General features: G+C 38.5%; 1 protein-coding gene across 6 annotated transcripts in view; it reads right to left on the reverse strand.

The window, feature by feature from the left end:
• SYNE2 (spectrin repeat containing nuclear envelope protein 2) overlaps positions 1-25,189 on the reverse strand; it is a 390,475-nt gene that overhangs the window by 237,657 nt on the left and 127,629 nt on the right. For all 6 annotated transcript variants that reach the window (XM_074393137.1, XM_074393136.1, XM_074393135.1 and 3 more), the window contains exons 12-21: positions 17,462-17,626; positions 16,475-16,587; positions 15,485-15,647; positions 13,775-13,853; positions 13,345-13,532; positions 11,442-11,606; positions 10,063-10,212; positions 6,930-7,103; positions 2,982-3,140; positions 2,520-2,693 (exon numbers count right to left, since the gene is read on the reverse strand). In XM_074393137.1, coding sequence (XP_074249238.1) covers positions 2,520-2,693; positions 2,982-3,140; positions 6,930-7,103; positions 10,063-10,212; positions 11,442-11,606; positions 13,345-13,532; positions 13,775-13,853; positions 15,485-15,647; positions 16,475-16,587; positions 17,462-17,626 — 1,530 coding nt within the window. The remainder of the gene's footprint in view (positions 1-2,519; positions 2,694-2,981; positions 3,141-6,929; positions 7,104-10,062; positions 10,213-11,441; positions 11,607-13,344; positions 13,533-13,774; positions 13,854-15,484; positions 15,648-16,474; positions 16,588-17,461; positions 17,627-25,189) is intronic.

Consider the following 25,189-nt stretch of genomic DNA (forward strand, 5'->3'; position numbering starts at 1 on the left):
GCAAATGTTTACTATCGCGCATAAGCAGTTATGCTGAAAGGAGGCCAATTTGTTTCACCATCAACTTCAAAGTTTTGCCTGGGGCCACCCATGTTGGCAGTGCCAGCAGTAGACAAGAGTGGAAACAGCCCTGACAGGCATGTGTCTGCTCCCGACCTGGCATACTCTACAGAAGCAAAAACCTGGCCTAGGTACCTAGTGATGATAGAACCAAAACAACAACAACAACAACAACAACAACAAAAAACCAGGCTAGGGCCTGTGTGTGAAAAAGGCAGAAAACCTATAGGAGAGAGAAGATGAAAGTCATTCTCGGGGAGAAGCCGAGCAAGGTGGGAATTTGCTCTTTCACTCATTACGCGTTTTTACGGATCGGCTGCAGGTAAGGTACAATGCTGAGCTCCAGGCCCCCCTCCAAGACCTCCTTGAGGACTGGGGGATTTACAGCCTGGGTAGACACCTTTACCCTGTATGTTCTTCATAGCTGGGAGCTCCCACTGCTCCTGTGTGCATGGAGTCCTGGGGGGGTCTCAGGGCAATACCTAACAGGACAGGGATATCTTGCTTCTGCTATAAAAGTATCTCCACTTGACTAAATGCCATTGGCAAAATGGGGAAAAACCAAAAGGAAGAAGGTCAGGGAGAGAAAACGGTGTGAGAACAGACACCTCCAGCCCTTCTCTGGTAAAGGGGCTAAGAAGCCAGGCATAGTGTCTCATGCCTGTAATCCCAGCACTTTGGGAGACCAAGGTGGGAGGATCACTTGAGGCTAGGAGTTTGAGACCAGTCTGGCCAACAGAGTGAGACACTTTCTCTATAAAAAAAAAAAAAATTGAAAAATTAGCTGCGTGTAGTGATGTGTGCCTGTAGTCCCAGCTACTTGGAGTCTGAGTCAGGAGGATAGCTTGAGCCCAGGAGTTGGAGGCTGCAGTTAGCCGAGACTGCATGACTGAACCCCAAACTGGGTAACAGAGTAAGACACTGTCTCTGAGAAGAAAAATAAAAATAAAAATAAAAGAAGGAGCCTATGAGCCTCTATATATTTTTTTCCTTCTCTCCCGACCAGATCATATCTACCCACCTAGAATCCCAGCGTCACCATCATTTAAAATAACGATTCATTCTTGGCCGGGTGCGGTGGCTCAAGCCTGTAATCCCAGCACTTTGGGAGGCCGAGGTGGGTGGATCACAAGGTCAAGAGATCGAAATCATCCTGGTCAACATGGTGAAACCCATCTCTACTAAAATGCAAAAAAAAATTAGCTGGGCATGGTGGCATGTGCCTGCAATCCCAGCTACTCAGGAGGCTGAGGCAGGAGAATTGCTTGAACCCAGGAGGCGGAGGTTGCGGTGAGCCGAGATCGTGCCATTGCATTCCAGCCTGGGTAACAAGAGCAAAACTCCGTCTCAAAAAAAAAATAATAATAATAATAATAATAATAATAACAATTCATTCTTAAGGTCACTTTAGTACTTTCAGGAACCTGAGAGTAAAAGTTCCCAGGAACCTGGGAATAAAAGACAGAGGGAAGAGGTTGAAGGCGGCAGCTAGCAAAGCGCAAATGGTGTGAGATCAAGCAGATAAAGGCTGTAAGGTCATAGGAAAAGCAATGCTGAAATGACTGACAACATGTTCCCAGCATGGTTAGCAATCCAGAAAGCCAAACAGAGTTAAGGCCCAGAACACAGAGGCCTTGATGAGAATGAAGAGAAGATCCTATAGGGCACCCTTTCATAAAGAGTAGGAGCAGGAACAGGGCACTGCCTTCCTGCATCTGTATTTCTCCCAAATGCCCAGCTCATTTTACGTGTTCGGTAAAGCATGCTAAATGCTGAACATGAATGAACAAAAGCACTGGTATTACTCTACCCCTCCAATTTGTTTCAAGGTAGAGGCATTGTTTAGCTTTGCTTCTAATCCCCCCAGCACCTCCCACTATGTTAATTAAGAGTGAGTCTCTGGTTTGGTGATATCTTAAGCTGCAACCTCAGCCTATCAAACCATAAACAACTTGAAACTGTCTCCATACAAAACATCATTATTAGGTCTTTAACTAGAGATAAGTATGTTTCCATGAATAACTTTTATCAAAGTATTTTAATAATAATGATAATTTTTAACATTCAGAGAATTTATGCAAAGTAACTTCATGTGCCTTATTTTCACTTGAAGCCTCACAACGAATCTGACAGCTGGGTAGGGATGGAATTATTATGCCAATTTACAAATTAAAAAGCCAGAGAAATTAAATTCTTGTTCAGTGTCACAGAGTTGGCTGCACTCTTTACACCATAACACTGAGTACATTCAGCAGATCCGCAATCAAATTTGAACTAAAAAATTCTATACTTGAATACTTACTTTTAGTAACCTCAGGGGAATGATATATAATACTGGGAAATCCTTTTCAGTTATAGTAACTCAGTATATAATTACAGTGAAGGAAACATCTTGATTTCAAACAAGATAGGCAGTTAGTAATAAATGTCCTACATTTGCTGGTTGAAAAGATTCCCACCTTGTATTTTGAAATGAGTCCACCAGGGCTCTCTCTTTGCCCCAGTAACTGCTGAGCCCTTGTCATGTACGATTCAAGTTCCTTCTGGGATTCTTCCATCTTCAGCCTGACGTCCAATTCCGGTGAAACGTCGGTTGAGTTCTTCAACGCTGCAACGAGTTTTACCACACTGATCTTGAAGACAAAAAAATTCTCAAATTAACATGTGGACCAAATTCTTAATAAATTCTTAAGATAACAAGTACTTTGACTATTTGTTATTTTCCCACTAGACAAAGAGCTACCTAAATTATGATACTTCTATTTTCCCAATATGCTCTAAATTATAAAGAAATATAATGCAAAGGTAATATTTTATGAAATGTTTCCAAGCTACAGGGCTATCAACCCCTTCACTGCCCACCCAGTGACCCCTATGTTTTAGAAAACAGAATCACTAAATAGGGAAAATTAAAGAGCTACCTGGACTTTCTCTTTAGCTGCTTGAATCTTTGCCTGAAGCCCAGTTGTGAGAACATGTTGAAAGGACTCCTGGCTTGAAAAATTTTGTATATCCACGTGTAACATATCTTCAGTTCTTGCCATAAGCTCCTCATACATAGAGCCTTTGGCAATAAGATGCTATTAAAACAAATTGAAGTGAGATCACAATAAACATTCTGATTATATGTTAAACATTAATCAAAACAATCTCATCAGAAAACCAAGTAAGTTCATTATTAATCCAAAATCAAGCAAATCTGCATTCTGAAAAATATTTTAAGGAGTCATTTGAAATTTCATATTGATACAAGCAGATTCTGAACATGTTTTATAGATTATTCTTTATACAGTTAGTACTTCAATGAAATAAAGAATAGAAGAAAAGCAATGACAATAGAAAGTTGAGACAATGGTAACAAACCTTAAAATGAACTTGTTCTATGTCAAATTAGTGGAGAAGGGAATTCAATAAATGTTACTGGATAAAATAGCTATTGGAAAACAATCTTTGTATATCATAACAAAAATAAATTCCAAATGGGTCAGAAATACGAAACCACAAAAAGAAAGACATTATCCATAAGAACCAATCTGCAGCCAGGCACAGTGACTAGTGCCTGTAATCCCAGTACTTTGGAAGGCTGAAGCAAGCAGATCGCCTGAGGTCAGGAGTTCGAGACTGGCCTGGCCAACACGGTGAAACCCCATCTCTACTAAAAATACAAAATTAGCTGGGCATGGTGCTGCATGCCTGTAATCCCAGTTACCTGGGAGGTTGAGGCAGGAGAATTGCTTGAACCCAGGAGGCGGAGGTTGCAGTGAGCCAAGAGTACACTCATGAACTCCACCTGGGCAACAAGAGTGTGAAACTACACCTCAAAAACTAGAAAAAATAATAAAATAAAATAAAGTCAGCAATGGCCCACACCTATAATCCCAGCACTTTGGGAGGCCGACATGGGTGGATCATTTGAGGTCAGGAGTTTGAGACCAGCCTGGCTAACATGGTGAAACCTGGCCTCTACTGAAAATACAAAAATTAGCCAGGCATGGTGGCAGGTGCCTGTAGTCCCAACTACTCAGGAAGCTGAGGTAGAAGAATCTCTTGAACCCAGGAGGCAAAGATTGCAGTGAGCCAAGATTGCACCACTGCACTCCAGCCTAGGCAACAGAGTGAGACTTCATCTCAAAAATAAAATAAAATAAAATCCAATCTCCTATCTCACTGCAGAGGGTCTTTTCAGGCCTAAGCGTAGGGATAGACGTGACTACATAAATATAAAAAACCTGTGATGCAAAATAAAGAAAGTCAACAACTCGGCAAAAATATTTGACACAGAATTGAAAATGGATCAATATTCAATAAGCTTGTATAATTCAGTTTGAAAAATACCAAGACCCCAAAGAAAATTTTAAAAATATAAGAACAGATAATTCATAGAAACAGATGCCTAATAAATATATGATAGTTAAGTAATACATGTAGTCAAATAAGTACCCATTAAAACAATAAGGAGATACCACTTTTCAGTTCTCAAGTCAGCAAAAAATAATTTTTAAATCACAACTCTCAGTGGCATGGTGATATTGTTTGGCTGTGTCCCCACCCAAATCCCATCTTGAATTCCCACGTGTTGTGGGAGGGACCCGGTGGGAGGTAACTGAATATCGGGAGCAGGTGTTTCTTGTGTTGTTCTCATGATAGCCAGTAAGTTTCACCAGATCTAATTATTACATAAGGGGGTGCGCTTCCCTACACAACCCTCTTCTCTTGTCTGCCGCCACGTGAGACATCCCTTTCTCCCTCCACCATGACTGTGAGGCCTCCCCAGTCACGTGGAACTGTAAGTCAACTAAACCTCTTTCTTTTGTCAATTGCCCAGTCTCAGGTATGTCTTTAACAGCAGTGTGAAAATGGACAAATACACATGGGTGTGATAAAACAGAAGTTATAGTGTGTGATACCAACTATGTAAATGTTGATCTTATTTATCTTAGGGCAGTGGAATTACAGTGATTTTAATTTCCTGAAACTAGCACATTCAGTTATCACTTCAATCTTTCCCTCTTTTAAATTATAAAACAAAAAAGTTCATGTAATTTAAAAAACTGAAAAAAAAGGAAAGGTACAGCATGTAAAGAAAATATGTATAGCCAGGCACAGTGGCTCATGCCTGCAATCCTGGCACCTAGTAGGGCTGAAGTGGGCAAATCACTTGAGCCCAGGAGTTAAAGACCAGCTTGAGCAATACAGCGAAACCCCGTCTCTACTAAAAATATAAGAATTAGGTGGGCGTGATGACGCATGCTTGTAATCCCAGCTACTTAGGAGACTGAAGTAGAAGGATCACTTGAACCTGGGGAGGTCAAGGGAGCCATGACTGTGCCACTGTACTCCAGCCTGGGTGACAGACAGAGCAATATCCTGTCTCAAAAAGAAAGGAAAGAAAAGATTTAGTAGATGTCTACCATGTACTAGGAGCTGGGAGTAATATGGGATTAAGATAGACTCAGTTACTGGTATATCTTTACAGATATTTCGCTATGAATACAAATGCATTATGTATAAAAATACAACTCTTTTAAAAACCACAAATGAGATCACATTATCTCATTATCCATACTGTTTAGAAACTTGTATTTCTTACTTTAGAATGTATCTTGATCCAATATTTTGATCCACTGGCTATCTACTTAATTCTTTCTTAATAGAAATATATTTCAGTGTGCTTGTATTTTCACAACAATTTTTAAATTATCTAAAAAACTTTAAAATACTGAATTTCTACCACATTTTTTCCAAGAAAATAAATTCCAGAGAGAATAAATTAATAAATAATAAAAATAAAATCAGAAAAGCACTGGCAGATGAGATGGCATGATAAATTTATGTAATATTTTCAAAGTAATAAAAACTACCAAATACTGAAAACATGAAATGCTGAAATATATACCCTTCAGAAATGTAGGCTTAGAAAAAGTATGTAAATGTTCCTTTTTAATCTAGAAACTTCCCCATCTTGTAATTTATACTCTGTAGGTATTAGAGCTGAGCTGGAACTCAGTAAAAACCTCAAAGATAACTCCTTTCCCAAGAGAACTATGTTAATATTAAAACACTCTCTTGCCTCATTGCCTTTCAATGAATCAACTGCCTGAGAATACAGAGAGAACAAAGATCTAACAACATGAGTCAGTCTCCCTGCACTGAGTAAGGAGAGTGACTTAATCAGTGGGTGAACTTTCAAAGCATAGATTGTATGATCTCTTTTTTCTTTTTCTTTTTTTTTTTTTGAGACAGAGTCTCGCCCTGTTACCCAGGCTGGAGTGTGGTGGAATGATCTTGGCTCCATCTCACAAGAGCAATTCAATCAATTCTCCTGCCTCAGCCTCCCGAGTAGCTGGAACTCCAGGTGTGTGCCATCACGCCCAGCTAATTTTTTCTATTTCTAATAGAGACGTGGTTTCACCATGTTGGCCAGGATGGTCTTGATCTCTTGACCTTGTGATCTGCCCACCTCAGCCTCCCAAAGTGCTGGGATTACAGGCATAAGCCGCCATGCCTGGCCTGATTGTATATCTCTTATGTACACTCTGCCACTCTGCACTGAGTTATATGAGATTGAACTCACTCATCTCCTCATTGTCCTTCAGAGCAAGACAATATTTTAACTCCCCTTTTATGGCTAAGATAGTAAGTCCAAGAGCTTAACATTCATAGGTATTATCAACGGTCTCCTAATCTACCCTCTGCTTTCAAGCAAAATAACAGCAAATAATCAAGAGATAAAAAACCATTCATTTTTAAAACTCCCAACAAAGAAAATTAAAACTGTAGGCTTATTACTACTTACTTTAACACTTATTTATCTTAAAACATAAATGCACAACCATGAAAGTATCCTCTTACTACTTTTACACTCATACCTTCAAAGATTCTTCCATTGAAGTATTCATATCATCATGATCTCTCAGAAGATCCAAAAGAGATTTAGTTTCTGCCTCCCAGATTTCCACTTGTCCAATGACTTTTTCAACATTTTTGGCCACTTTTAGTTGCCCTGTGGATTCTTCATTTTCTTTTTCATGTTCCTCTCCAGCCTACAACATTCAAAATTACCACGGAGAAAATGTCAGCATGTATATAACAAAATAATTTTCCTTTTCAAAAAGTTACACCTCAGGCTTACATCTGTAATCCCAGCTCTTTAGGAAGTCAAGGCAGAAGGATCGCTTGAGGCCAGGAGTTTGAGACCAGCCTGGGCAACAAAGTGAGACCTCATCTCTACAAAAAATTTTAAAGTTAGTTGGGCATAATGGTGCGTGCTTGTAGTCCTGGCTACTCAAGAGGTTAAGACAAGTGAATTGCCTAAGCCCAGGAGTTTGGAGCTACAGTGAGCTATGATCATATCACTGCATTCCAGCCTGGGCAACAAAGCAAGACCCTGTCTTCAGAAATAAAAGTTTAAAAAGTTATGCCACTTTCTCTCCGGAAGAGTGCCAATTCAACATATTTTAATGATATAAGATGTAGTTTTTTTACAATAGTAACTTTTCTTTTTATTTGAAGTGTCACTTTATTGCCCAGGCTACGGTACAGTGGCATAATCATAGCTCATTACATCCTCAACCTCCCAGGCTCAAGTGATCCTCCCACCTCAGCCTCCTGAGTAGCTGGAACTACAGGCGTATGCCACTATATCTAGCCAATTTTTTATTTTTCGTAGAGATGGGGTCTCACTATGTTGCCCAGGTTGATCTCAAACTCATGGGCTTAAGTCCCATCTCAGCCTCCCAAAGAGCTGGAATTACAGGCATAAGCCACTATGCGTGGCTAGTGATTAACACTTTAAAATAGTATGTATCACTTTGCAAATTAAAAGGTTTGCTCAGGGCTTCTTACTTAATTACAGTATCATTCCTATCAGTTAGATATTTTCTCCATTTTACATGTAAGAAGATTAAAGTTTAGTAAATTAGGATAAGTGACTATAAATACATTTCTAAAACTCATATACTATTTAAATAAATATAGCTATTACTATAAAATATCAAGAAGAAACTCAGAATCAGATTTCAACAAAATTAAATCTTTTCCCATTAATAATCTATAGGTTGACATACTATAGCTTTACAATAGATATATTATGTCTTAAACTGTATATTGACAATTATAATGGCTTATATTTATAGGAAACAGATATATTCTTTTTTTTTTTTTTTTGGAGATGGAGTCTTGCTCTGTTACCCAGGCTGGAATGCAGTGGCATGATCTTGGCTCACTGCAACTTCTGCCTCCCAGGTTCAAGTGATTCTCCTGTGTCAGCCTCCTGAGTAGCTGGGATTACAGGTACCCACCCCCATACCCAGCTAATTATTTTTACTTTTAGTAGAGATGGGGTTTCACTATGTTGGCCAGACTGGTCTCAAACTCCTGACCTGAAGTGATCTGCCTGCCTCAGCCTCCCAAAGTGCTGGGATTACAGGTGTGCACTACCCACAGATACATTCTTAAATGATTGGATCATTTAAGATTAGATCACTGTTTATTTTATTTTATTATTTTATTTTATTTTAAATGGAGACAGGGTTCACTATGTTGCCCAAGTTGGTCTTGAACTTCTAGGCTCAAGTAATCCTCTTGCCTTGGCCTCCAAAGTGCTGGAATTGCAGGCATGAGCCACCTTGCCTGGTGAGATTATATTTGAAATGTATCAGAAGACAGTAGTATTTTAAAGCACACTGCAAAAATTCAGATCTTTCCAGATATTCTAAGTAGGCATTCTTACAGTGTGAAAACACTGGCCCTCCACAAACGGATCCGAGCTAGTTTAAAAGTAGTTTAAATAAAGCTGTATAAGTTATCATGAAGGAAGGGAGCATTTCCAAAGTCACAGATATTATATCTTACAAATATATGATTTTTTAATTTATTTTTTGTTCTTTTTCGGTGCTTTTTCCTATGATCTAAAGTCATCCACCAAGTTACCCAACAAAACAAGGAAGAAACAGAATATTTCCCCCCATTTTACAGAAAGGAAGCAAGACACACAGATGCCAAGGGCTAGCCTAAAGCTAGACAATTTCTGAGCACTAGTCAGAGGTAATCTCAGGAAAATATCAACTCAATTGATACTGCTCAGAGTCAGGACTGCTCTGTGCTATCTGTGAGAGCACAGTAAGTGGAGTAAGACTTCCATGCTAAAGACTTCATGAGGGAAATCACTCAAGCATTTTCCTAGGAAATGATCACACTTTAAATGTCATCTAGCAATCCACACGTTTACCACCATCTCAACAATATCTTTTTATTTTCTTTGAGACAGGGGTCTTACTCTGTCACCCAGGATGGAGCGCAGTGGCACAATCTTGCCTCACTTTCAACCTCCACCTCCCAGGCTCAAGCAAATTCTCCCACCTCAGCCTCCCAAGTAGCTAGAACCACAGGGGCATACCCACGCACCCAGCAAACTCTGTATTTTTGGTATAGATAAGGCTTTGCCATGTTACCCAGGCTGGTCTCAAACTCCTGAGCTCAAGCGATCCACCCACTTTGGCCTCCCTAAATGGGGATTACAGGCATGAGCCACTGGGCCCAGCAATACATATATATATATATATATATATATTTTTTTTTTTTTTTTTTTTTTTTTGAGACCGAGTTTCGCTCTTGTTACCCAAGCTGGGCTGGAGTGCAATGGCGCAATCTCGGCTCACCGCAACCTCCACCTCCTGGGTTCAGGCAATTCTCCTGCCTCAGCCTCCTGAGTAGCTGGGATTACAGGCACGCACCACCACGCCCAGCTAATTTTTTGTATTTTTAGTAGAGATGGAGTTTCACCATGTTGACCAGGATGGTCTCGACCTCTTGACCTCGTGATCCACCCACCTCAGCCTCCCAAAGTGCTGGGATTAAAGGCTTGAGCCACCGCGCCTGGTCTGCTGAAGCCCACATTCTTTACCTCTTGAGAAAAATAGGTCTTCTTTTTTTTTTTTTTAAAGTACCAAAATTAAATTATGTCTATATGCAAGTGAAATATACGAATTATGACTATTTTACCTTTATATTTTGATTATAATTTTCAGGAAGTTCTACTGACAAATCTGTTGAAAACTCAACAATTGATTTTTCTTCTTTAGATAGTTGAATATTTCCCGAATTGTCAAAAGTGGGCTGATCCTGTTTTTTTATCAGTGGAAGGTTCATTTCCTATACAAAATTAATTTTATAAAATTTAATACTTATACTTTTACTTTATGCTAATATACATTACAAATAGTAAGTGGACATAATATATTCAAATATATTTTTAAGACTCAACTAGCAACAATATTATAAAATACGAGCATTTCACATAAAAGACCTAAGTCTCAAATTAAGAAATGGAATTAGTTGAAAAATGTTTTATTATAAAAAGTCTGCTTTTATGAGGCACTATGCTACATATGAAGATAAATAAGGCGCAGTGTATGTTCTCAAGGAGCTGAAAATGTAGTAGGCAAACAATGCTTGTTTTTCCTTTATGGTAAGTGAATTTCAACTAGAAGGCTCTATAGTACAAATGGTTCAAGAATTAACAGCTCTCTCAGGCATACACTCAAAGAAAACATGTGTCCACATGAATGTCCATAGCTGCACTGCTCATAAAAACCCCAAAAGTGAAAAGAACTCAAATGAGCATCAGCTAGAGAATAGATTAAAAAAATGTGGTATCTATCCATACAATGAATTATTATTTGCCAATAAAAAGGAATGAGTACTATTTCATTCTATTAACACGAATGAACTTCAAAAATATTATGCCAAGTAAAATAAGCCCTAAGAGATCACATATTATATGATTCTATTATGTAAAATAGAGGACAGTGGATTTGTGGTTGTGTAGGGCTGTGGGGGTAGGGGTTAGAAGAAAATAGGGAGTGACTGCTGAGGGGTATAGGGTTTTTTGTGTTTTTTTTTTTTGGTTTTTTTTTTTTTTTTTTTTTTTTTTTTGAGACGGAGTTTTGCTCTTGTTACCCAGGCTGGAGAGCAATGGCGCGATCTCGGCTCACCACAACCTCTGCCTCCTGGGTTCAGGCAATTCTTCTGCCTCAGCCTCCTGAGTAGCTGGGATTACAGGCACGCGCCACCATGCCCAGCTAATTTTTTGTATTTTTAGTAGAGACGGGGTTTCACCATGTTGACCAGAATGGTCTTGATCTCTTGACCTCGTGATCCACCTGCCTCGGCCTCCCAAAGTGCCGGGATTACAGGCTGAGCCACCGTGCCCGGCCAGGGTTTCTTTATGAATTAATAAAAATATTCTAAATTTTGTATGGTAATTGCTACACAACTCTGTGAATATACCAGCAATCAATCAGTTATGTACTTACAATGAGTAAATTGTATGGTACATGAATCATATCTAAATAAAGCTGTAACCAGTTAAAAGAACTTACAAGTTGAGTTTTTGAAAAAAACTTTCTCCATCTTTTATTCAGCCTTCTCAGTTCTTTAGAAATAGATGATCCAACCACATCATTGCTGACTTCGATTAAAAAATTTCCTGCTTCATTAAAAGTACCATGTTCTAGATTCCACTGGGCTAGTGTCTCAAAGGGAACCTACGTAACAGATAAGCAACATACTATTTTAATGACATAATAGTGTCTTTCTAGTATGTATAATAAATGTTCACCAAGGCTTTTTTTTTTTTTTTGAGACAGAGTCTTGCTCTGCCACCCAGGCTGAAGTGCAGTGGCCTGATCTTGGCTCACCACAACCTCCACTTCTGGGGTTCAAGCCATTCTCTTGCCTCAGCCTCCTGAGTACCTGGGACTACAGGTGCAGGCCACCATGCCCAGCTGATTTTTGTATTTTTAGTAGAGATGGGGTTTCACCATGTTGATCAGGCTGGTCTCGAACTCCTGACCCTGTGATCCGCCCACCTTTGCCTCCCAAAGTGCTGAGATTACAGGCATAAGCCACTGTACTGGATTTTTTTTTTTTTGAAACAGAGTCTTGCTCTGTTGCCCAGGCTAGAGTGCAGTGGTGTGATCCTGGCTCATTGTAACCTCCACACCAAGACTAACTCTAAGCAACATTCTCTGCAGGGACTTTGACTTTCCCCTTAGAGGAATCCGCCATCACTGTTGGTCTAGCTCTTCATTTCTAAGTGCTAACTGGCGAGTACCAGCTGTCTGTCATCACTCCTGGTCCTGGACTTGTAAAATGCATCTGAACTCTCTATGTAGTTGATGAACTTACAGCAGAGGTTTCCAAACCTGTTTAGTTCATGGAGCCTTAACTGTCTCATTAATTTTTTCAGAGAGTCCCTAGACCAGAAATATTATCTAACAGTTCCCATTTTTAAGAGTTCAACAACTTAGTAGCAGCACGGTGTCCAACAGATGGATGCTGTTGTGTCTCCTTCAAATTTTAGAGTGTTCTGTAAGTTCTGTTAGTTCTCTCTGGTAGCTCCGGATTTCTTAGCAGTTTGGATGTTACAAGCTTAGAGTGTTATTTTTCTCTGAGTTATAAACATTTTTATAGAAGACTTTTAAAGACAGGGGGACTGTTGGAAGACATAGATCTGAATTTCTAGTATTAATATGGGTGACAGTAAGAAGTGATGACTCAACCCCCTAAAATGCTCTATTTTATACTCTTACACTTTCACTTTAATACAAAGAATCTATTTTCTATTGAGTAATTTTAGTTTCTGCTTTGAAAATGTTTAATCTGAAAGACTATAGCTATCTGCAATAGAGAAAAACAAATGAAAGAAAGAGAAACTATCTCAGATAATCACAGAACAGATTAGTACAGGAATAACACATTAAAACAATAATGAATGACACTGGCAGTTCTTCCACACCTCTACACGTAAGTTAAGGTATCTTGATTGTCTTCCTCTAGAAACTCAGGAATATTTTAGAGCTGGAGGGTTTCAACCAAATGGAAAAATAAAATTTTCTGAACAGTCATTTATTTTCAATGTGTCTATAAGCTACCCAGTACATTAAGTCTTATTTCCTCTCCAAAGAGTTTAGCAAAACATCTCCAAAAAGCTATTACTCTGTATGTAAATTATACCTCAAGAAAGCTCTGTGTTGCTGGCGGTGGCTGGGTGGGGGGGTTGTATGTATGTGTGTGACCATGTATAAAACTTATAAAGCAGTGGAGAAAACTGCCTCTTGGCAATTATATTGGGAAGAAACGAAATTCTTTCCAAACCTCGAAGAATTTTCCAAAACACTGGTGTACTCGTCTCGGCTTTCTCATCTTTGAATTGAAAATGAGGGTCATAAAATAAATCACTTAAAAAATAAAACTGAGCAGATACTATTAGATTGCAAATACCTCTTTAATTTCTTCCTTCTTTGTCTCCTCAAAGCAAGCCCTTAGTAAGCGAAGGTTTTCCACATAAGTAGCCCAATATGCCAGCACTGTTTGCAGAGTGGACTTCATACTATATATATTTTTCCTACACATACAAACATCAGATTTCATCGCCATATATTGTTTACTAATATTCTGACATTCTCCAGCTGCAATATTAAAACAAAAAAGTGATCTTAAAAAACAATTTTTATTAATATTCTTAAAATATTTGCATTAATTGACAGTGGCAAAATAATATGTACTCCGAGAATATTAAAAGTGAAAGCAAGAATTTTTCCAGGAAAGCATGCACATAAAACTAATTTCTAAAACATTATATAGAAAGTAAAACAGATCAAACATCATTAAGTGACAGTCATTCCATCAAAAAGTAACTGAACTACTTTACCCAAATGCTTATAAATTTCTTCACATTTTTGAAAAGAGGTATCAAGTTGGGCTAGGAATCCTTTTTCTTCAATAAATTTCTGGGAAGAAAAGAAAAAAAACATATTGACGGTTTTTACTTCTAAAATTGTGCCAAGAAATCCAGATAGGGAGATACAGATATTCAATGTAGGACATAGTTACCAAAATTTCTTTAGGTCTTTAATACTACATATTTGGTAGGAAAAGAGGAAGAAGGATGGTTAAAATCTAGGAGACATAAGCTGAGTCTGAACATTTAACAGGTATGACATCCGATAAAATGTATCTTAATGTGGTGACATGGTGCTACAGTAGTTTGCCTCTTGTGGAAAAAGGCAAGTCCAGTATTTATGGTAATTTCAGGATCTCCTACTTTGCACATTTTATTAATATTACATAATTGTGTCAGTGCTCTTATTTCACATGCTTTATTGAGTAATCTTTTCAGATAGAGTATGTTACAAAGAGATATCCATCACACAAAAACATTTCAGAAACTACCATTAACCAGATTCTGTTACGGAAAAATACTGACCTAATTTGAAATTCATATTCACTGCATATTTATATGTGCCAATAGTATGAACATTTAAATAGAAAAATGAAGAATCAAAGAAGTAGAAATATTCAAAATCTAGCCTAGTTTAGAATGACACTGCTTCCTGTTTGGAAACATATAGTCTTTAAATCATAAATTGGAAGTAAATTTCTCTTTATCATTTTTTAAATTTTTACAATAAAATTTGCAATCTTGGGATTTTTCTTTTCCCCATCATTTCTTTCTTTCTTTTTTTTTTTTTGAGACAACTGCTCTGTTGCTCAGGCTGGAGTGCAGTGCAGTGGCACGATCTCAGCTCACTGCAGCCTCCACCTTTCACGGTTGAAACGATTCTCCTGCCTCAGCCTCCTGAGTAGCTGGGATTACAGACACCTACAACCACGTCTGGCTAATTTTTGTATTTTTAGTAGAGACAGCGTTTTGCCATGATGGCCAGGCCGATCAGGAATTCCTGACCTCTGGTGATCCGCCTGCCTTGGCCTCCCAAAGTGTTGGGATTACAGCTGTGCACCACCCAACCCAGCACCCTCTCACTTCTAAAAGGAGGAAAACAGAAAGAAGGATAAGGCCTGAGTGTAGAATTGGCATTTCTGTGATGCTGTAGTTTTAACTTAGATGTGAACATACTTATATTTAAGTGACTTCAAACATTTCTTCCTCTAAACGGGAAGAGTTAAAGCCAAAAAGAAAGCCTCAAGACAAAAGAGAAAATGCATTGTTTATCGTAAGCAGTAAATTTAGTAAGCTAAGATCAAAACGTTGTAGGAAAAATGTAATTACTACATGAAAGTATGAATCAGAAAAGGAAACAAAAATTAACATTTCAAGTAAGTGAAAGGAGGAATTTTTAATGAAAAAAGCATGGAAACCTTTTATATTACATTAACTGACTTGGTTAACTCTTCATCTCCCCTTGGGTAGTAAGCAGTGATTTTTTTTTCACTCTTCCTTCTGCTGCTATTTGACTCCTTGTATAATTCTTTTCTTCAGGCAATATTTAAGCTAAAGAAATCTATCAAGAAAACCCATCTCAAAGCCTGAAGAGTTAATGGGAAATCCTGCCAAGTAAAAATGTAAACACAGCAGCAAGAGATGGAGAACAGTTGCCTATGACACAAGTTCAAAGCTTACATGCCAGTCTTCCAGCAATAATTCCACAGATTCTCTGCTCCCATATTTAATGTTCCAAATATCCAATTTTGATTTCACTTCATCTAACAAACCAAGAACTAAGCACTTGTAGTAATGAAATTCTAGAAGTAGAATAAATTTTTTCTCCAAAATGTTGTTGACTCTGGAAAACAGTACAAGTTTAGGAATTTAACTTCATATTATTGACCAAATGTGAGAAATCTGTTCAGCATTTTTAAAAATATTGAGGCTTCAACTTGTTCTTCTAAGCACATGGAATTCAGATGTATCATTATCTCTTTCTTTTTTAAACACTGTAAGATACCATGACTAGATATAAAGCAACCATTTCTAAGGTAAAAACATAAAACTTTTAAGAACATTTTCTGAATAAATGATTTCCCAATTGACAAATCCTAAAATAAAATGTTGATCTATGAAATATTTTACTAAATCTGAAAACTTCCATATGACTTAATATAAAACTGTAATCTAAGTTTATGTATTAAGCTTTTTCATTATTAAGGCTAACACCCTCTTATTACTCTAGTAAGTTACTTTTGAATGAGAAAAGATAATTGATTAAATAATCTCAATATTTACAGTATTTTACAATTATAAAGTGCTTTCATATCCCTCTTCCCATATGATCCAGTTTCCTGGTGAAACCTGGACAGAGTGATTATCATTAACCTAAATTTACAAAGGAGGAAACATGCTCAAAAAGAGAAAAACTTATCCAAAACTAAGATACAGAGCTCAATTTCCCAACTTTTTCCATCACCATATTCTACCATTCAATAAAAAAGGATGTTTGCATAGTATCTACAATGTTACTATTACATAAAACATGAAGATACTGTTATCAAGATTGAAAGGAGAATATTTGGTAAAAATCATCTAAAAATCTGTATTTTGTGGTCCCTGTAGTACAAGCTGTTACTCAAACGTGAATAGCACCAGCAGCTGTGAAACAGTAGGGTTACACACCGTCTTTTCATTTCCTCCAATTTGTCAGGTGGCACCAAAGGCAAATGATTTTCATCTCTGTTTTCAAAGGTAAGGAGATTGTTTGAATGATACTCAAATCTATCCATCAGGCTCTGAAAAGAAATTCAGCATGACATAAGCCATATTTATTGCCAAACACTATAATTAAGGATTTGTCTATCTCACTTGCATTGTATCTTTTCTAAAAAAAAAAAAAATCATAAAGCCCTCCCCCAACCCACTTTTCTTTATTATTTTAAGGCACAGGGTCTCGTTCTGTCACCCAGGCTAGAATGCAGTGGTGCAATCATGGCTCACTGCGGCCCGGAATTCCTGGATTCAAGGGATCCTCTCACCTTAGCTTCCCGAGTAGCTGGAACTACAGGCACACACCACAATACCCAGCTAATTTTGTTTTTTAAAAAAATTCTGTAGTGGTGGCGTCTTGCTATATTGCCTAGGCTGAAACTCCTCCCCTTAACTAAGATTTTGTAAATAAATATTTTCATCATGTTTCAAATCTGAATATTTTATAGAGAGGCAGACCACAGTGTCTTTAGTAAAACCATTATTATCATCTTTTATTTATTGGTGTATTTTCCATTCCTTTGTAGCCTCAAATACCATAAATCTCACATCATTTCTTTCATGCTATTTTAGTGAGAATCCAGTCTCTCGAATTTTAAATCAGGCCCCCTCTTCTCCACCCTCCTACCCCTTGACCATTTTTTGGTCAGACTTTATTTACAGTTGCTTTAGAACTCTATCCTTATTGAGATTCTATCCTTATTGTTTCAACCTTAAACTAGCACAATGGTCATGAACACAAAGTTATCTTCTAGGTCCCAAAAATCCCCAGAGGAATCATTCTAAACCATCCTCAAATATCCACTGTATTTCCTTCCCTTCTTTTTAGGAAAAAGTGTTTCTCAAGAACAATCCCTAACAAAACATGTTTTTCTATATTTCTTTTTCTGCTTTTCCAACCTTGAATAAAGTCATTTTCTCTTGTATCAGAGTCGTGTCTTGAGAGTAATCCTGGGAGGTTGACAAATCTTCACCCATAAGCCCTTCTACCTCCTGAAGCCAAGCTTCAGTTTGATGGAGGGGTGGAGGCAAGGCACAGTTCAGCTTTACTGTCCATGCATTAATCTGAAAAAAAGGGAAGATATTCTTCAGTAGAACTTTTCTTACTTATTTCTTCACCTACAGTAGGTTTGATTCTTTGAAGTTCCTCTAAAAGTCATAACTGATCAATGAGATCCATTATCATGGAAATCTTTATCAATGGGTAAATTTCTTAGTTCTAAATATCACTTACCTACTTGCTGATCAGAAATATAATTTGTTTAAAAGCTATAGGAAAAGAAGGCATGAGAAAAAACAAATGTTTGATAAATCCATAATAAGATATGAGGTAGGCCGAGTGCAGTGGCTCACGCCTGAAATCCCAGCACTTTGGGAGGCCAAGGCGAGTGGATCACGAGGTCAGGAGTTCAAGACCAGCCTGACAAGATGGTGAAACCCTGTCTCAACTAAAAAAATACAGAAAAAAAAAAAAAATTAGCCAGGCATGCTGGCGGGTGCCTGTAATCCTAGCTACTTGGGAGGCTGAGGCAGAGAACTGCTTGAACCCGGGAGGCGAAGGTTGCAGTGAGCCAAGATCATGCCACTGCACTCCAGCCTGGGCAACAGAGTGAGACTCCGTCTCAGGGGGGAAAAATAAAACCAATATGGGGGAAATTCAAAAGATTTAAAGTACGCCTCTAAGCAAGGATAGACTATCCAGCTGAATGACCATGGTTTGTCCTTGTGTGCTCTGACACTACAACTGCATCTTCCTTAGTGACTTATAACCACTTCCCTCTCTAGCCCTAACTGTATATCCATGTGACACATATCTACCGGATCTCCCGAATATCTGTGCTTCACTAAAGCACCACCCATCCCCAAATCCAGGTCCATCTCCTCCTTCCTCAGCCTCCCACCACTTCCTGCATGCACAAGCATGTGAGCCACACACACTCAGGACTGTCTGCTTCTTCACTCATTTTACTCTTGTGTCTTAACTCTTGCTGCCTCTTCTACCTGGATGTCCCCCCACAAGCACTGTCAAAACTCACTCACACATTCATTCATTCATCCACTGACCAAACATTTATGAACAACCTATTGCACTAAGAGCTGGAGATAAAGATAGAGAAAGCTTCTGGTGTGGAGAAGGACCATGTGATGTTTCAATGCCATACAGGAGTTAGGAGAAATTAGATGCACAGATGCTGACATGGAAGCACCTTAAATACATTGTGCTCAAAAATAAAAGAAACAATGTATACCCTCAACTTAAGGGTACACAACTTAAAAATACATGTACAGGTCAGGGGTGGTAGCTCACACCTATAAACCCAGCACTTCAGGAGGCTGAGGCAGGTGGATCAGTTGAGCACAGGAGTTCAAGACCAGCTTAGGCAGCATGGTAAAACCCCATCGCTACTAAAAATAAAAAAATTAGCCAGGAGTGGTGGTGTGCGCCTATAGTCTCGGTTACTCAAGAGACTAAGGTGGCAGGATCACTTGAGCCCAGGAGGTCAAGGCTTTAGCGAGCCATGATCACGCCATTACACTCCAGCCTGGGTGACAGTAAGACCCTGTCTGAAAAAAAAAAAAAAAAAGAAAAAAACCCTATAAATTCTATCTGTATTATGCAAAAACATAAAACAGAAAGAAACACATTAAAGTCACCAAACTTGTGGCTCAAGGAGAAAGGGGAAATAGAAAGAAGGTATGAGTATAAAAGGAAATCAAAACACAAGCCAATGAATAAAAACAAGAGCAGGGCCTGGCCCAGCTCCATGTGTTATGTATAAATGGAAGAGCAACTTAACACCACCCCCTATGTCACAGTATAAACCAGATAAATAAAAGCCACAGCTCTTGCCTGAACCACCTATCCAAAGAAGCAGCCAAGAACATGGTTACAGGAAAGTGTGGTAAGCGACGCCACAGAGCCAGGCAGGAGGAGGTTGCAGTGAGCTGAGATTGCACCAATGCACTCCAGCCTAGGAGACAGAGCGAGACCCTGTCTCAAAAAAAAGGAAAAAAGAAAAAAAGTTAGCTGGGCATGGTGGATCATGCCTCTACTCCCAGCTACTCAGGAGGCTGACACCGGAGAATCACTTGAACCCAGAAAGTGGAGACTGCAGTAAGCCGAAATCACACCAGTACAATCCAATCTGGGCAACAGAGCAAGACTCTGTCTCCAAAAAAAGAATGTGACTTTTTACATAAATGTACTGCTATACAGTTTGAATGTTTATCTCCTCTGAATCTCATGTTTAAGTTTGACAGCCAATATTAGGGCTGGGCCTAACAGGAGCTGAGTTCCCACAAGTGCTGGTTGTTGAAAAGAGTATGGCACCTCCTCTGTCTCTCTGTCTCTGTCTCTCTCTCATGATCTCTTGCCATGTGATTTCTATACACCAGCTCCCCTCTGCCTTCCATTATGAGTGGAAGCAGCCTAAGGCCTTCACCAGAAGCAGACGCTGCTACAATGTTTTTTGTACGGAAGCAGAAACAAGAGCCGAATAAGCCTCTTCTCATTTACTTAATACTCCTATGAAGATCAATCACAAATTAAAATTTGTTTCACTCAAATAATTTTCTTTAATGAAAGGACTGGTCTTAATTCTGTATTTTCTCTTTCTGTTACCTAGTCTAATTCTACTAAATGCACTGTTTTTATTCTGTGAGTTTTTAAAATTATTGTTTTACTGTAGAGACAAGGTCTCACTATGTTGCCCAGGCTAGTCTTGAACTCCTGGCCTCAAGCAATCCTCCTGCTTTGGTCTTTCAAACTGCTGGGACTGAAGGCATGAGCTACAATGCCCAGCTGAGTTCTTTTTTTTTAAAAAAGGGGAAAGACTAGGCAAAAATTTGTAAATTAGATAGATCACTTCAATGTTCATTCAAAAATATTTATGGGTATGCATGATATGCAAAAGCAAATATCTAAAAGATATTCAACCAAGTACCCAGGTATACAAAATGGGGACAAAGCTAGGTTCCTTTAACGCAATCAAATGGAACTGTTCATAAAATAGAAGCATTAAATATTACAGTTTTTCATTTTGTTTTGCTTTGTCTTAGAAGTTTAATTTTCTCAAAAGGCATAAGACAAAGATAATTCTATAATCTGTTTTTTGTTTTTTTTTTTTGAGATGGAGTCTCAGTCTGTCACCCAGGCTGGAGTGCAAGCACAACCTTGGCTCACTGCAACCTCCGCCTCCCAGGTTCAAGCAATTCTCCCGCCTCAGCCTCCTGAGTAGCTGGGATTACAGGCACATACCACCACACCTGACTAATTTTTGTATTTTTAGTAGAGATGGGGTTTCACCATCTTGGCCAGGCTGGTCTCGAACTCCTGACCTCAGGTGATCCGCCCACTTCGGCCTCCCAAAGTGCTGAGATTACAGGCATGAGCTGTTGGACCCAGCCAATTTTACATCATTAACCATTTGCCATTATGTCTTCAGATGGAAGAAAAATGAAAAAAAGTGATTCCATTATTGTAAATTTTTTTTTTTTGAGATGGAGTCTCACTCTGTCTCCTAAGCTGGAGACATGTCTCAGCTCACTGAAACCTCCGCCTCCCGGGTTCAAGCGATTCTCCTGCCTTAGCCCCCTAAGTAGCTGGGATTACAGGCTTGTGCCACCATGCCTGGCTAATTTTTGTATCTTTAGTAGAGACAGGGATTCGCCACATTGGCCAGAGCTGGTCTCGAACTCCTGACATCAAGTGATCCTTCCACGTCAGCCTCCCAAAGTGCTAGGATTACAGGTGTGAGCCACTGCACCTAGCCATTTTTGTGAGTTTTCAAATAAACAAGTTAGCATGCGCTTTTAGTATATCTAATTACTTGTACATTTGCCAAAAAAATAAACCGGAAAAACTGATAAACGATTGAGTTAAAGAGAGGCTAAGAGCAATACCTCTAGTTCAACTATTATTCTTTGCACAACCAAAAGAAAGTTGTATATATTTTGAATTAAACCAAACCTGTGTTTTCTGACTCAGGGCTACACTCAATATTTATAGAGCAGGCAGAAGAGGAAGAACAGAAGGCAATGTTTACCTTTCGTTCCTCTTCTCTCCCACTTAACACTTCCTTTCTGCAGTAATTACTTTTCAGTTTGGCTGAAAATTTATATAAGATCTTCACAGGTCAAAATAGCATAATGTTGCTATTTTCTACAGTAGACTCAATATGAAACCATTTACTATGATGCGCTGAGAAATCTCTGTTCTCAAACTACTGAACCAGAAACTGTGTAGATGGTTTCAACTCTTAGGTATTCGATGACTTGAAAATTAGCAATGTCTCATTTTGCCACGCCAAGAAACTGAGCTGCAGTTTACCTGACTGAGGAATGGATTTTCAAGCTATTACCAATTTGCAGCCCTTAATCTTGTAAAATAGTTCTCTTTATGGTTTTTCTCATCATTTGGGCAATTTTTCCATATTTAACAAAATCAGGCCAGGTCTCTGTGGCCCGGAACAAGCTGAACTATACAGACAGTATCTTCCTCATTGCCTTGCACTTTGTGGAGGACTTGGCCAACGAAGGATGAGATGGACAGGTCTTATCCTTCCCGAGAGTCTGTTTCAAAGTGGTGATCAGAATAGGAACTGACAATGCAAGAAGCAACACCACTGATGGGAAGATTCCAGGAGCTGTGAGTTCCTCAAAATTAGGTTCTCTAAAAGAGTGGCTCTTTTAAGCCACCGAACTGCTATTTAATACACAGTGAATGATGTGGAAAATACGTTCTGAAAGCAGGCTGCCACTCCTGACAGCCAAGCAGGGGTCAGCAAACTTTTCCTGTGAGAGTAAGTATTTTGACTTTGTGGACCACACAGCTCCTTTCGTAACTCTGTAATTGTACTAGAAATCATTTTGTTATCCATTTAAAAATGAGATGTTACATAAAATTAGACCTCAGGAAAGTTATTTTTTTAAATGAAGGCAAAATAAAGACATATTTAGAGATCAAAGAAAACTAGGTCTATTTGTCAATCACAACCCTGGATTATAAAATAAGTCAAAGGAAGTTTTCAGGCTGAAGGGAACCGAGCTCAATGGAAACTCAAATCTCTAGAAAGAAATGAAGAACATGGGAAATATCTAGATAAATATAAAAGACTAATATTTTCATTTAATTTTCTTAAAATATATGGCTGTTTGGGGCAAAAAAAAAATTATAACATGGGCCTCAGGATTTTAAGACATATGTTACATGTGTCATATATAAAACAACTATAGCATAAATAATGGGGGATGAATCAATTTGATTGCAGGATTTCTACGTTACAAGAAGTTGTACAGTAAGGTGGATACTGTACAACTCTAAGGCTGGGTGTGGTGGCTCACACCTGTAACCCCAGCACTTCGGTAGGGCCAAGGTGAGTGGATCTCTTGAGCCCAGGAGTTCAAGACCAGCCTGGGCAACATAGTGAAACCCCTTCTCTGTAAAAAAAAAAAAAAAAAAAAAAAGACACACACACAAAAGAAATTAGGTGTGCATGGTCATGTATGCCTGTAGTCCCAGCTACTCAGGAAGCTGAGGTGGGAAGATCAACTGAGCCAGCGAAGCAGAGGTTGCAGTTGGCCATGATCAAGCCACTGCACTCCAGCTCGGGCAACAGAGCAAGACCTTGTCTCAAAAAAAAAACAAAAAACAAAACTGTAAAACTCTAAGTAGACTGTAAAAATTTTATGTGTATAATAACCCCTAGAGCAACCATTAAAAACATGATAGGAAGAAGTAGAGCCAAAAGTCAATAGACAAATTAAAATGGAATTCTTAAAAAATGCATGATCCAAAACCAGGCAAGAAAGGAAGAAACAGAGGCTGGGCACAATGGCTCATGCCTGTAATCTCAGCACTTTAGGAGGTCGAGGGAGGCAGATCACTTGAGGTCAGGAGCTCAAGACCAGCCTGGCCAACATGGTGAAACCCCATCACTACTAAAAATACAAAAATTAGTCAGGCGTGGTGGCAGATGCCTGTAATCCCAGCTACTTGGGAGACTGAGGTGGGAGAATCTTGAACCCAAAAGGTAGAGGTTGCAGTGAACTGACATCATGCCATTGCACTCCAGCCTTTTGAGACTCCATCTCAAAAACAAAAAAAAAAAAAAAAAAGGAAGAAAGAAATGGGAATAGGAAAAGCAGAGAGAATAAACAAAACAAAGAGTTAAATGATACACCTGAACTGAACTCTATCAACAATTGCATTAAATGGACTAAGCACTCCAATTAAAAGAGAGGGATAGGCTAGACATGGTGGCTCATGCCTGCAATCCCAACACTTTGGAAGGCCAAAAGTTCTAAATCAGGAGCATTGCTTGAGGCCAGGAGTTCAAGACCTGCCTGGGCAACATGGCAGAACCCCATCTCTACAAAAAAATTAAAACTTAGCCAGGCATGATAGCACACACCTATAGTCCCAGCTACTTGGGAGGTGAGGCAGGAGGATGGCTTGAGCCTAGGAGGGCAAGGATACGGTAAGCCATGATTGTGCTGCTACACTCACTCTAGCCTGGACAAAAGAATAAGACCCAATCTCGGAAAAAAAAAAAAAAAAAAAAAGACAAGGATTGGCATAGTAGATAAGAAAGTAAGATATAACTGTGTCATTTATAAGAGATACACTTTGAATATAAAGGCTCCAAATAAATGTAAAGTAAATGAAAGAAAAAGACGTCCTAAACAGTCAGCATACAAGACTGGAATGATTATACTGGTACAACATTAAGTATAATATTAACAGATGTCAAGAAAAACAATATTATTAAAGATAAGCAGGAATATTTCATAATGGTAGAAGTCTTCAGGAAGACAAAGTAATCATAAGCATGTACACACAATGACAATGTTTTAAAACACATGAAGCAAAATTTGACAGCATTGAAGAGAGATTCCCACAGACTTTAATACTCCTCTTTGATCCATATACAATAGAATTGGACAAAATGTCAGTCAAGACACAGATAATCTAAACAACCAGTTTGTATTAATTAATATTTGTAATTCAGAAGCAATGTAAGTGCCCATCCACAGATGAATCGATAAAGAAAACGCGGTAAATACACACAATGGAGTACTGTTCAGCCATAAAAAAGAATGAGATTCTGTCATTTGCAACAACGTGGATGGAACTGGAAGTCATTATGTTAAGTGAAATAAGCTAGGCACAGAAAGACAGTATCAGGCATTCTTACTCATTTGTGGCTTCTAAAAATCAAAACAGTGTAACTCATGGAGATAGAGAGTAGAAGGATGGCTACCAGAGGCTGGGAAGGGCAGTAAAGGAGTAGGGGGGAAATGGAGATGGTTAATGGGTACAAAAAAATAGAATAAATAAGACCTACTATTTGATAGCACAACAGGGTGGTTATAGTCAATAACTTAATTGTACATTTTTAAATAACTTGAAGCATGTAACTGGATTGTTTGTACCTCAAAGGATAAATGCTTGAGAGAATGGATATCCCATTCTCCAAGATACGCTTACTACACATTGCATGCCTGTATCAAAATATCTCATGTACCCCGTAAATATATGTACCTACTATGTACTCATAAAAAACTTAAAATTAAATTTTTTAAAAATTTAACATTTGTAGAATGTTATACCATGTCAATACACTGCAA

Source organism: Saimiri boliviensis, chromosome 2 (genome assembly GCF_048565385.1).
Source record: "Saimiri boliviensis isolate mSaiBol1 chromosome 2, mSaiBol1.pri, whole genome shotgun sequence".
NCBI lineage: Eukaryota > Metazoa > Chordata > Mammalia > Primates > Cebidae > Saimiri > Saimiri boliviensis.